Source organism: Hyperolius riggenbachi, chromosome 7 (assembly GCF_040937935.1).
Source record: "Hyperolius riggenbachi isolate aHypRig1 chromosome 7, aHypRig1.pri, whole genome shotgun sequence".
In the NCBI taxonomy this organism is placed as follows: Eukaryota; Metazoa; Chordata; class Amphibia; order Anura; family Hyperoliidae; genus Hyperolius; species Hyperolius riggenbachi.
In genome coordinates, this window is record NC_090652.1 from 131,727,627 (window position 1) to 131,739,873 (window position 12,247).

General features: G+C 35.8%; 1 protein-coding gene across 9 annotated transcripts in view; it reads left to right on the forward strand.

Moving 5' to 3' along the window:
* RBFOX1 (RNA binding fox-1 homolog 1) overlaps positions 1–11,783 on the forward strand; it is a 967,082-nt gene extending 955,299 nt beyond the window's left edge. For 5 of the 9 annotated variants that reach the window (XM_068244640.1, XM_068244646.1, XM_068244648.1 and 2 more), the window contains one exon: positions 8,246–11,783. In XM_068244640.1, the coding sequence (XP_068100741.1) occupies positions 8,246–8,368 (123 nt within the window). In that variant the 3' untranslated portion in view covers positions 8,369–11,783. The remainder of the gene's footprint in view (positions 1–8,245) is intronic. The other 4 variants (XM_068244641.1, XM_068244644.1, XM_068244647.1 and 1 more) reach the window with 2 other exon arrangements.
* Positions 11,784–12,247: the final 464 nt, after the last annotated feature.

A 12,247-nucleotide genomic window follows, 5' to 3' on the forward strand; every position in this document is an offset into this window, starting at 1 on the left:
GTATCGCCTGCACTGCCCTGTCGTTATTTATGTTTCTGCTGTCAGTGTATTTAACAGGAACCTGTACTGAGTACAATTATTTAAAATAAGCACATGACGTAGCTGCAAATGAATATTACATCCTTACCTTTCCTCTCAGAAGCTCACCGGTTTCTTCTTATAGTGATCCCTTCCAGTTCTAACAAGATTGTCAGGACTGAAATATACCAGTTGCTGTCAGTTATATATCAGTTATATATCAGCTGCTGTCAGTTACAACTGAATGTGCAAGGTAATGTCCATGTTTATCTATGGCTCAAGTGGGCAATATTACAGTTTAATAGTGTGCTGACCAGGAAGCTGTTATGGGGTAATGGCCTTTTGGCCCATGAATTTACTCTAAAGGCTCTATACAGTAGGTAGAGACATACATAAATTAAACAAATTAGCTAATTGCCAGCACCTAACCACAGGTATACAAAAACTCTAATTAAATTAGCTGTTAAAGAACAGGTGGTAACAGGGGATAACAGTTGATACAACAGGGCACAAAAAAAGGTTAGGAAGTCTGCAAGCAGGACCCTGTGATGTACAAATTGGGTGCCTGTTTACAGTGGATGCATCAAACAATGAAAAATGTCATCAATTACCATATGTATTGGCAGGTCTGAGGGCTGCAGGAGATAGGCATTTGTGGAAGTTCCAATGACTTTCCTGTCAGGCAGGAACAGCCAGGTTTGATATTAAGGCCTGGTGCACACCAAAAACCGATCCGCTAAACGCTAGCGGTTTTTGAAACACTTTTTCTCATTTTTAGGAAGCGTTTCACCTAGTGTTTTGCGTTTTTGGGTAGCGGTTTTGGTGTAGTAGATTTCATATATTGTTACATTAAAGCTGTTACTGAACAGCTTCTGTAACAAAAACACCTGCAAAACTGCTCTGAACTGGCGTTTTTCAGAGCGGTTTGCGTGTTTCCTATTCTTTACATTGGAGGCAGCAACGCCTCCGCAATCCAAAAAATTCCTCACCCCCCGGGAGTATGCTTTTCTGCAAAATGCCTCCCGCTCTGTGATCCACCCCATTGAAATACATTACCCACGCGTTTCCACAGCCGCAAGCGGCTGTAAAAAAAAACGCGAGAAAACCCGCTCAGTGTGCACCAGCCCTAATGCTGGGCATACACGGCTCGATGCCCCCTTATCAATCGAGCCGCTGATGGCTCGATTGATAATATCCGACGTGTCCGATCACCGCGGGGATCGATTCCGTGCTCGATACCCGCGGCCGGACAATAACGGCGAATCGAGCGGGAGATAAGAAGCGCCTGCGGGGACGAGTGGGAATCGATCCGGGTGCACGCGCGGACAAGCGGGGACGCAGTGGGAGTCGATCCGGCGGCTAATCGGCCGCCAGATCGACCCGTGTATTTCCAGCATTAGTCCATGTTTCATGTTTCAACTTCACACTTTCCATTCCACAACTCTTATCAGGTAGACAAATTATTCAATTAGTCATGCAAACCCCTTCATCCTTGCCTCAAAGAAAACTGTCACCTTCTCAAGTTTACTATGCAGACAAAATCTTGCTACCACTATGACCCACTGTTGTAAAATTACAACATAGAAATAACCATCTCCAAATCTCTCAATATCAGTATATTTGATGATGTTACAAAATCTGCATGCTCTACACATGTTAATTATCACAGAAAAAAATATTTCAAACTTTTTATTTACTTGAGTCTTGATGTATCCTGTCCAAAACAACAAGATGATATACTCCAAAGCAGGCAACAGAGTTGTATGACTTCATGGCCAAATAAACAGACCTATTTATACATTCAATCATCCAATAGTGTTGCAGAACTGAACAATAGGTCCTATTAGTAATGTACATGAGGTTTTAAAAAGAAGAGAATGGGGGAGGTTGTTTTTTTTTAGCCTTAAATGTGATGTTGTAATATTACAACACTGGGTCTCTGCGTGTTAATGACTTGATTGGCAGCATTTTGAACTGAACAGCTCATTTTTATATGACGTCACTCCTAAGTGAGAGGGCCTTTAGATATTGGTGAATCAAATGTTGATTAAAAATTGATCAAGAAAGAGGATAATGAATATTGATTGCATTGATTGACTTCAGATCTATGGCTACAGCTCTGTACCGTATTGATTATATTGATCAGTACAGAGACCAGAAGTTACAAGGATTCAAAAATAGGAATTAAAATTCTGAATGGTACTTCTGTTCTGAATGCTTTGGAACAACTCAAATTTATAGTAATCCCATCACAATGGGGAAGGGGGGTTAACTCGGCTTACTGCTGTCTTCATGCGCAGCCCTCCACATTACGTTTCAGCTCTCCAGCTACTTTCTCCTTCACAGCTAGAAAGAGGAAGTGGCTGGAAAGCTAAAATGCAATGTGGTAGGCAGTGCATAGAGGCGACAACAGGGTGAGTTAACACCACCCCCCCACACTCACACACACACACACACACAGACAGACACACACACACACACACTCACACACACACACACACACACACACACACACACACACACACACACACACACACACACACACACACACACACACACACACACACACACACACACACACAAACTGCGGTACATATCAAGTACATATTACTTTAAATTGGAGTTCTGTTCCAAAGCATTTGGAACATCATTCTATTTGGAATGCTCGTGTTTGAAAACGTATTGAATAGGGATTTAATTTGTTTTCAAATACATTTAAGCACATCTAAGGACACATATGATCTCCTTAATCCGGGGTTTTCTTATTCTCCTATTACATTTTCTATTTTTTAGGTGTGTAAGTTTGGTATTTATTGCACAGCAGTGTTTAATAAACAAAACAAAGGACTTGATTTCTCTAATTTGGGACTCTGATATTTCCCTTCCTAGAAGGTTTTTTTTTGGGGGGGGGGGGGGGGATCAGTGAGACTACTTCACCTTCTAATTGCTCACAGGTTTACACAGAGGGAAAAGGTTAAGTGCAGTGTCATGGTAATTAAGATCTCTTTTTTAGTTTAGAGAGTACAAGAATGTGGGGCTCATAGGAGAGAATTTGGAGTCAAAAGTACCTGCAGGTAGTTATGCTTCATGAATTGCATAATGTGCATAAGACTGATATACTTTACTTTGCATGCATTTTCAAACACATACATATATTTATGCTGGGAATACACAATGAGATTTTTCAGTAAATTTTACTGTCCGATCTTATTTCCGATTGATTTTCTTATCTTTTTTTATCAATTTCCATTCACTTCTATGATAAATCAATCGGAAAAACAATCGAAAATAAGATCAGACATGTCGGAAATGATCTATCGAACCATCTATCTGCTGAAAAATCTTATGGTGTATTCCCAGCATAAAACTTCAATTTACTTCAAAAGAACCAGATGAGAAAATAAACTGATGACACAAAACAAATGTAACTATAAAAGTTAATACTAAATGGGGCTTTTCTGGAATCCCACAGGCATTTTTAGTACCAAGGACTACATTTTAGATTTAAATATTAAATAGTTTTGCTGGCATGTGTTACTGTTCTGTATGTTTATTCGGCTCTCATACACAGCAATGATGACCCACTGAGCTTCCTATCTCTTCTCTGTTATCAGAATTTTTTTCTGCATTCAAAACACATGCTTATGAGGTATTATCATGTCACTGCAGTCTAACAAAATCTTACTGCAGAAAGGCTGTGATTCATAGCACTGGATTATTAACGTTTACATTGAAACTCAGAAAAAGGGAACACAGGAAAGTTCTAAGTAGGATTAGTTCTATATCTACACATGTGAGTCTAATTATGCTACAAGTCACTTCAGGTACATTTTTGTATTGTTCACTGGGCCACTAACCCATGCAAATAAATTAGTGCAACAGACTCAAATAAGAGCTGCATGTTTTGTGGGCCAAAGGTGAGATGAACAAATGCTAAACACACCTGCACACTGCTAAACACACCTGAACAGATGCTAAACACACTCTTTTGTCTTTGTAAACCATTTATTGTTTTCAACTAAACTTGAAAAAGAATCTAAATAACTACTTCACCAGCTAAGAAACAAACCTTAGCCAATGATAAAAAGAGAAACTTGCTCTGTTTGGAATATAACTTTATATGGGCAATGCTGTGCTGATGACACAGACAAAATCCCATAATGTGGGTTTTACATTTATTAATTAATCCTGTAAAAGCTTTTTTTTTGTCTCAGGTCCCAGCATAAACCTCAGATTACAGTAACATATTCTTTAAAACTTGCTCGATACCCATAAAATGATTTTTGGGGTAAAACCAAATTACCTATAGGCTCTAAATGTATTAATTCTTATGTTTATGTCCCTCAATCATTGCATAGATGTTTATTACAATAATACTTCAAGCTCAAGATCAGACACACTTTTTAAAATAATAAAAAAAAAACACGGTTTTATATGGAGTGGAAAAACTGCTACTTCCCAACTTCCCAGCGCATTACTTTCTCCTTAGCAATTTTCAGCTGCCTATTGACTCTCTACTCTCTCACAAAGAAGGTGGAATCTAGGTGACACCCTAGCAGTAATGGTAATTACATAAGGGTTATTTGGAGTTCCAGTGATCACTAGACCCCAAATTACATCTCCCTCCGAGCTGAGATGACTTGGAGGGAGAATAGTATTTTACGCCATCGGGGATTTGAGCAGCAGCAGGGTGAGCTGTCATTCGTCTCACCCTGCGCCCAGCTCAACGTTGGCGTACATATAAGTACACCTCTCTCAGGATGAAGGCATGACAAAATACCAGTCAGTAGGGAAGTGTGGCTTTAGCTAAAGGTGGACATACACTTATTGATTTTCCTATTAATTCCTAGCAGATTTGATCACACTGATCGAATCTGCTAGGAATCAATCGCACAACCTTCCAGCCCAATTGATTTTCATACAAAATTGGTCCAAATCGGTTGATTGCACCTGACAGAAGATCTCAATCTGTGGCTGATATGGAGCAGCAGTAGATTCAACAGTGCAATGATGTGGTTCAATTTATTTTTAATCATTTTAATAATGAAATCTATTGAAAATCTATGCTAAGTTTGTGGAAGGATTCAATTCCTCTCTGATCAGATTTGATCTAAAAGGGATCTCTCTAAGGTTTAAATCTGATGGCCATCTATTCGTGTATGGCCACCTTTAAAGAGCAGTTACCGCCCCCTTTCACAGCTATGGGATGGGGGAAGTGTTTCAGGATGAAAAGAAATGAGCAGCTATAAGACACTGAGGATCAGCAAATTTTAAGAACAGGTAGAAAACTATATGTTAACAAAACTATTTCATGCATAAATAGTTTAAAATAATGTTGTTTAGATACATAAATGACTTTGCCTGATGTGGAACTGAAAATCATTGCTAGCCCACATAAAATTGATTAGTTTTCAAAAATCCCATGAAAAATTACACCGTAGCACTGAAACTGAAAATTAGCAAGCTTATAATAATAATAAATATTTCTACATGTTTACAGGAAAAAAAAAATTAACATACAGTATCTAATGCACATAATGAAGCATAAAATGTGTAATGTAGCATATATGTATTACATTAAAATGTATACCTGTGCCAGGAGTGTTTATATTCGTTTGCACAAGTAAGAGCTGCTAGCTGTGTCCAGGGGTTTATATGAATGGGGGGATCATGTCTATTCATAGAATTTAAACTTTATTTTTTTAATATTTACTTTAAAAATGTATTTATTACTGTAATAACACAACAGGCATTACCTTATCTGACACATAGATTATACATTAAGACCAATGATATGTGAAGCCTGTCTAGGTCCTCATGCTCGATATCCAGTGCCACAGGAACTGATGTAGAAATAATTGAATGGTCCAGAGAGACAACTGACACTTCAGGCCTGTATGGTAGATCACAGAGTGCAGCACACTTTTTTTTTGCCCACTAGTCAATGATACTACCATAAACATTGAACTGGAAATTATGGAAAGCAATAACTAATCCTGCTAAAAGAAAGAATGACTGTTTTCCTCCACTCAGAGCAACTTCTTATATGCCCTGAAGCAAAAATACTGGAGCTTGTGAAACTGTAATGGAAAGACAAAGAAATATGCAAATACAGGAAAGATCAACAGTTTAGAACATTATAATAGTGGCACAGACAGATACAGAACATTTATATTGTGTTTTTCTCTTAGTGGACTCGAAGCGCGAGAGAGCTGCAGCCACTAGACTGCACTCTATAAGCAATAGCAGTGTTAGGTAGTCTTGCCCAAGGTCTCCATACTGAATAGGTTCTGGCTTACTAAACAGAAAGAGTCGAGGGTTGTACTCAAATCTGCTGTGTCAGATGCAAAGCCCTTAACCATAACACTATCCAGACACTCTTAAAGGGAACCTTAACAGAGAGGGATATGGATTACATAGTAAATTACATAGTTATTTTGGTTGAAAAAAGACATACGTCCATCGAGTTCAACCAGTATAAAGAAGAAGGATGTTTCCTTTTAAACAATACCAGTTGCTTGTCAGTCCTGCTGATCTCTTTGGCTGCAGTGGTGGCTGAATCACACACCTGAACAAGCATGCAGCTAAACCAGTCTAACTCAGTCAGAACACCTGATCTGCATGATTCTTAAGGGATGTGGCTAAAAGTATTAGAGACACAGGATCAGCAGGAGAATCGGGCACCTGGTATTATTTTAAAAGGAAAAATCCAAATCCTTCTCAGTTTAGAATCCCTTTAAACAGAGTAGAGAAGTAGCAGGTGGGATATGGATGAGGCTCTTAGTCTTTCTATAACATTGCTTCTTACTCTTAAACTGCCATGGTAATTAGAACCTTTATCAGACAAAGGATTTAAACAGATAATATTGATTCCTTTCTTTGCATAAAATAATCAATCCCAAGGAACTGGGTCCTTTATGTCTGGACTCATCAAGAGTTGGCCCACCTACTCTCACATTTTGCAACAAACTAGTAATTTACTCATCTCCAGACTCAAGAAAGGCCTCACAAGCCTTAAAGTGAACCAGAGACAAAGCACCCTCATGTATTTTACCATATATATCAGTGGGAACATTAGAGAAAACTTACCCTGCCCCCTGTTTTATCCTTCACTGCTCAGCCTGTTTGTTATCAGCCCTGATAAAATCCCTGACAGAGCATTCAGTCTGGCTTTGCTCAGGAATCATTATAGCAGAGCCAGAAGGGGACAGGCTTGGGCTTGAAAAGAGAAGACAGACTCAGCTATCATTCCTGATCAAAGCCAGACTGAATGCTCAGTCTGGGATTTTATCAGGGCTGATTACAAACAGCTTGAGCAGTGAAGGATGAAGCAGAGAGCAGGGTAGGTGTTTTCTCTATTTATATATATGGTGAAATACATGAGGGTGCTTCATCTCTGGTTCACTTTAACAGCAAATCCTTGATTTACTAAAGCAGCTTACACCTTTCAGATTTTCCTCAACCAAATAAAATAATTCCTGGTCATTTTATCTGGAAAGCGTGAAGGAGGCCTCCCTTACAGCTACCTGCTATGTCAGATCACTGCTCTCCAATGACTTTTTTTCTCTCCAGGAACTTCAAAACAAGTTCCTACAGCATTATGCCATACAACCAGTATTAAACAACATGCATATACAGCAATATACACCAAAATTGGTACCCAGAACAATCTGCAATTGTTCAACCTTTATGTCCTACTCTTTCATGAATTATGATTTTCTGCTCTAATTTGCATTTATTTTTTGGATCCCTATTCACTGATGCAAAATTTCAAAATCTATTCTATCCATTTTCTTTTAAGATTCTACTTCTTTTTTTTTTGTCTATGACCAGTAACAAATTATAAAATAGCTTTATGAAGCTGACGCTAGATCATTCGTTTTTTTTTCTCAGTTTTCGAGACACATTAGTTAACCAATGTACAGTATATTTGTATTTCTAATAAAATTATTGAGACAGAACAAAAGAAGCAGAGCAATTTTCAAACCCCAATGTTTCCTTTTGTCTACAATTATTTTAAAGTGAATTAGTTAAAGTTTATGTTTCTATGAATATACCACAGGTGCCACAAAAACATTTACTATTTTTAACTCTTGGAATTGAATACATACTAGATTTGTTTTAGCATTTGCAGTGAAATAGTGGGTGGAGGGGTTGTAATATGATGAGTTAATATTGTTTGATGTGGAACCTTAAAAAACGAATCCATTAAATTGCTTTGTTTCAGAATGCTTTTGCACCCTTCACTGATGCCAAGACTAGGAGCCATGCTGATGATGTCGGTCTCGTTCTTTCTTCATTACAGGCTAGTATATACCGAGGGGGATACAGCCGTTTTGCTCCATACTAAATGACAAAACCATAAAACTCTTCCAGTGTGGGGGAAAAAGAAGCTTTCCGAGGCCTGGGTATTGCAATACATGCAGTAGTGCATCATTTTAGCAACTCTAAATAACTTAATGAAACTCAAAAGTAGAAAAATACATTTTTATCTTATACCCCAGATATTTTGTTCTGTGTATTTTAATATTGTGGGTCTTTAATTTATCAAGGTTCTGTAGTTGATTCTTGGCTGTAGATTTTTTTGTGGTTGACCTAGAGAGCTACTACTGTAGATATGAATATTTAGGGCCACAATCAAAAGTGTTATAATATGTAAATCAATTATATGCTGAATATTTAGCTACTGGAAATTATCACTTTTTGTAAGCTTGTAAGTGACTATAGCAGTCATTTCTGCATTTACAGATACATATAATTCAGTTTATTTGGGAGGGCTAAAATGCTGATACATGAAAGCAAAAAGGTTGCCACTGCACCAAAACTCATTTAGTGATTGTCCTGAATTATTTATTAATTGTCCAGAGCCAAAGGTTGTGTTAAATTTGTGAATTTAATTATTTGTACATACAATCTGAAGAAATACTGTCATAGCTTACCCTTTATAAACATTACATCAGATAGTATTCACCTATTAACACATACTATCTAGGTGTAAGATAATATGAAAAAAAAATCTATAAAAACATAAAAATACAAGAGAGAAAAATGTACAAAAAAATTAAAAAATAAAAACAAACAAAAATAGCTAGTTAGATCATCAACATTCTTTTTATATTTCTTCCAGTATATTAAATTATTGATATCATTGCTGATTTTTATAATGTGGGAGGGGGAGTATTATTAAAAATGAAAAAAGCACTGTTTCTATTTTTTCTTTTTTTGAAAGTTGTAAAGGGAAAGTAATAAAAACTGTTTGTACCAGTTATAATGTAAAAATTTACATATGTGCAGTGGAATTAAGTTTAAAAACAAAAACAAAAAAAATATGCAGCCTATAATGCTTTAGTTTTAGCCTAGTAGAACAACTATTAGAGAAAAGTATCATTTTTATGGAATTACATACTAAATATATTGAGATTTATATAAACATTTTACAAGTATTGCAATCATTAAGTAGAGATAATCATGGTATTTTCAACTGCTTGGTATTTTTTCGAAAACCTTATATTGTGTAAGCAATCTGCAATTTTTCAGTTTGACAAAGTTCTTCCACTCCTGTTTACATTTCAATCAGGAGAGACTACTGAATTACTCTTTGACAGTTTACTATACATGAATTGAAATACAGTAAGTATTATTATTGTTAATCAGATCTGTTAGTATCCATATTTTCTAGACTATATGGATTATGTCTCTTTAAAAGGAGATATTAATTTATGTCTAGAAATTCTTTGTCTTCCATAAACCATTTTGCATTTTGGGAGACAATTTCATTCGTTTGATCTCAGTGAGTCTTATGTGCAACTTTTTTATTCAAATAGTAGTTTGCAGCTATAGTGGTTTCACTGGAGAGTGCATTATATTTAAATGGGGAATTTTTACCAAATTAACATTTAATATATATTAGATAGGCTATTCTATAAATTATATTAATTGCTAAGTCATTATAATTTTAATTTATGGTATTGTATATTGTGGGATATAGTTTATTCGCTAGATTTGCAGAGTCATCACATAAGATACAAAATTGTGGTCAAGGTGTATGTGTATCCTGTGATGTATGAAGATCAAAAATCACCTGTTTAGTCTTTATGTTTTAGGAATCAAACAAAACATTGTTTTGTCAGGGAGTTGCACAATAAATCAAAGCCTGTATTGTAAAATTTTTGATAAAAGGGCAAAGACGATCTTTAACCATGTTAACAATACTTATGCAAGTTTGGAATAGGGATTGTGTGAAAGCGTTACAAATAAAATATTTTACTGTAATCATTAGGGGTACTGGGAGGCAGCTATACTTCAAGATACTTAGTAAAACCAACATATCATTAAGGTATTAAAACATATGCAAATGAATACCCTACTTTATTGATATGTTTTGTTTTTTTAAGTATTACCATTGCTTGACTTCCTAAACTGGAACAGAAGCATTGGCAAAAAAAAAAAAATACATAAAGGACACATGGCTACTTCTGCTTACTTCTAGCAATAGCAACATCTTTCTTTCAAAAACACATTTAAAAATATTTTCTGTGGAACTTAAAAACTTGTACCAGTGGAGATTTACTGCTTAGTCTCAAAGACCGTGTATGTTCAGCACAGATAGTTCAAGTTTATTGTAAGTTGCAACATGCAATGAAAGAAAAAGATACAGCAATTCTCTTTGTCAAGATACTGAAAAATTGCAGTTTGTCTGTCCATTTGTGTAGACTCTTTACATGGTGTCCTGTTTGTGAGCTAACCAGCGAGCTATAGTGGTCATGAAAGGGTTTGCTTTTGTACTTGTATAAATTAAGACAAACAAGTTAAGAGGGCATGCGGGGACTAAACTTGGGTATTATGCCCTTTCCATTTTTTCATTGCAAATAATATCCTCATATGTACTGTGCCGGTCCAGTGAGACCACTAATGTATTTGATTATCAACTCACTGCCATGAACCTTCCTACTTGCTATAAACCTGCTTCAAATAGAAGTGTTTGTGACCAGATTTTCCCTTTGTCATCGTATGTGCATGCAATTATGATCAGCGGAACATACATCAAATAAAGATCCACAAAAAACAAGGCATTTTTCAGTACTGTTTCTAAGTACATAAAGTATCTTATACCATATGTTTAGATATAATATAAAGAAAAGGTACAGACAGAGCAAAGAAAACTTACTGTATTGTGTGTTATTTTCAGTAAAAGAAAAGGGATATTCCCTTCAGTATATTTAAACTATATGCAAATCCAATTTAAAAAAGTACTGTAACACTGGGGAAAAGACAATATTTTTTTAATTGATCTGCATCACCTCTTAAATCAACAATAGGGGTTTGCATCTTTTTTTAAGACATTTCAGATAGTGATTTTAATCAGATTTATTTCAAAACATTGTAATGTGACTGAGTGGTATATTTAGTCTCCAAAATAAAGTAAGTCAGATAAATAATGCAATGACATTTGTTAGGAGAAAAAGAGGTATCCACGTGTCCCTGAATGAATCTTCCATTAATTAGAAAACAACTAAATATGTTTGTCTGGGATAGCTTTATTTGTGTTTTTATTTATTTTCTTTTTTACAATATATATTTGGAATGTTTTCATGTATGTAAATAATTATTGAAGCTATCAAATATAAAATAAATTATAAAATACCACGTGTGGATTATAGTGACTTCATAAACAGATTATCAAAAAATCTGCAAACCCAGAAAATGTGTATATCTGTCTTTAGAAATGAGTGTTTATATCACTACAGTGGTTTGTGAATAAAGAACAATGGTTTGTAATATTTAAAAAAAAAATAAAAGCTTAGTCTGAAAATGTATACACTGTTATCCTTGTTGTTCTTTTGGTGTTTTATTTTTGACACACATAAAAATGATGTAAGCAAATGAAAATAAAGTGGGCAAAATATTTAAGCAACTTATGCTTAATTGTATGCTTTACATGCAATACTTGTGGCTAAAGCGGACCTAAACTCAGCGTTTCCTCTCTTCTCTAGAAGATAAGCAAGAATTTAATAACCTTTAAAGAAAAAAACATTCTTTGTAAAAACTTACAGAAATCTTACAAAAAACACGAAGTGTTTCCTTCCTGGCGACCTGGGAGCATAGAAAGGGTTAAACTCCCATGTTTACATATTGGCACAGAACAATGGCACAGCCCAGCACAGTTCAGACAGAGCTGACAGCTCTGGTGTACACTTGCCAATTACATGCAGATAAAGGGGAATTAGGC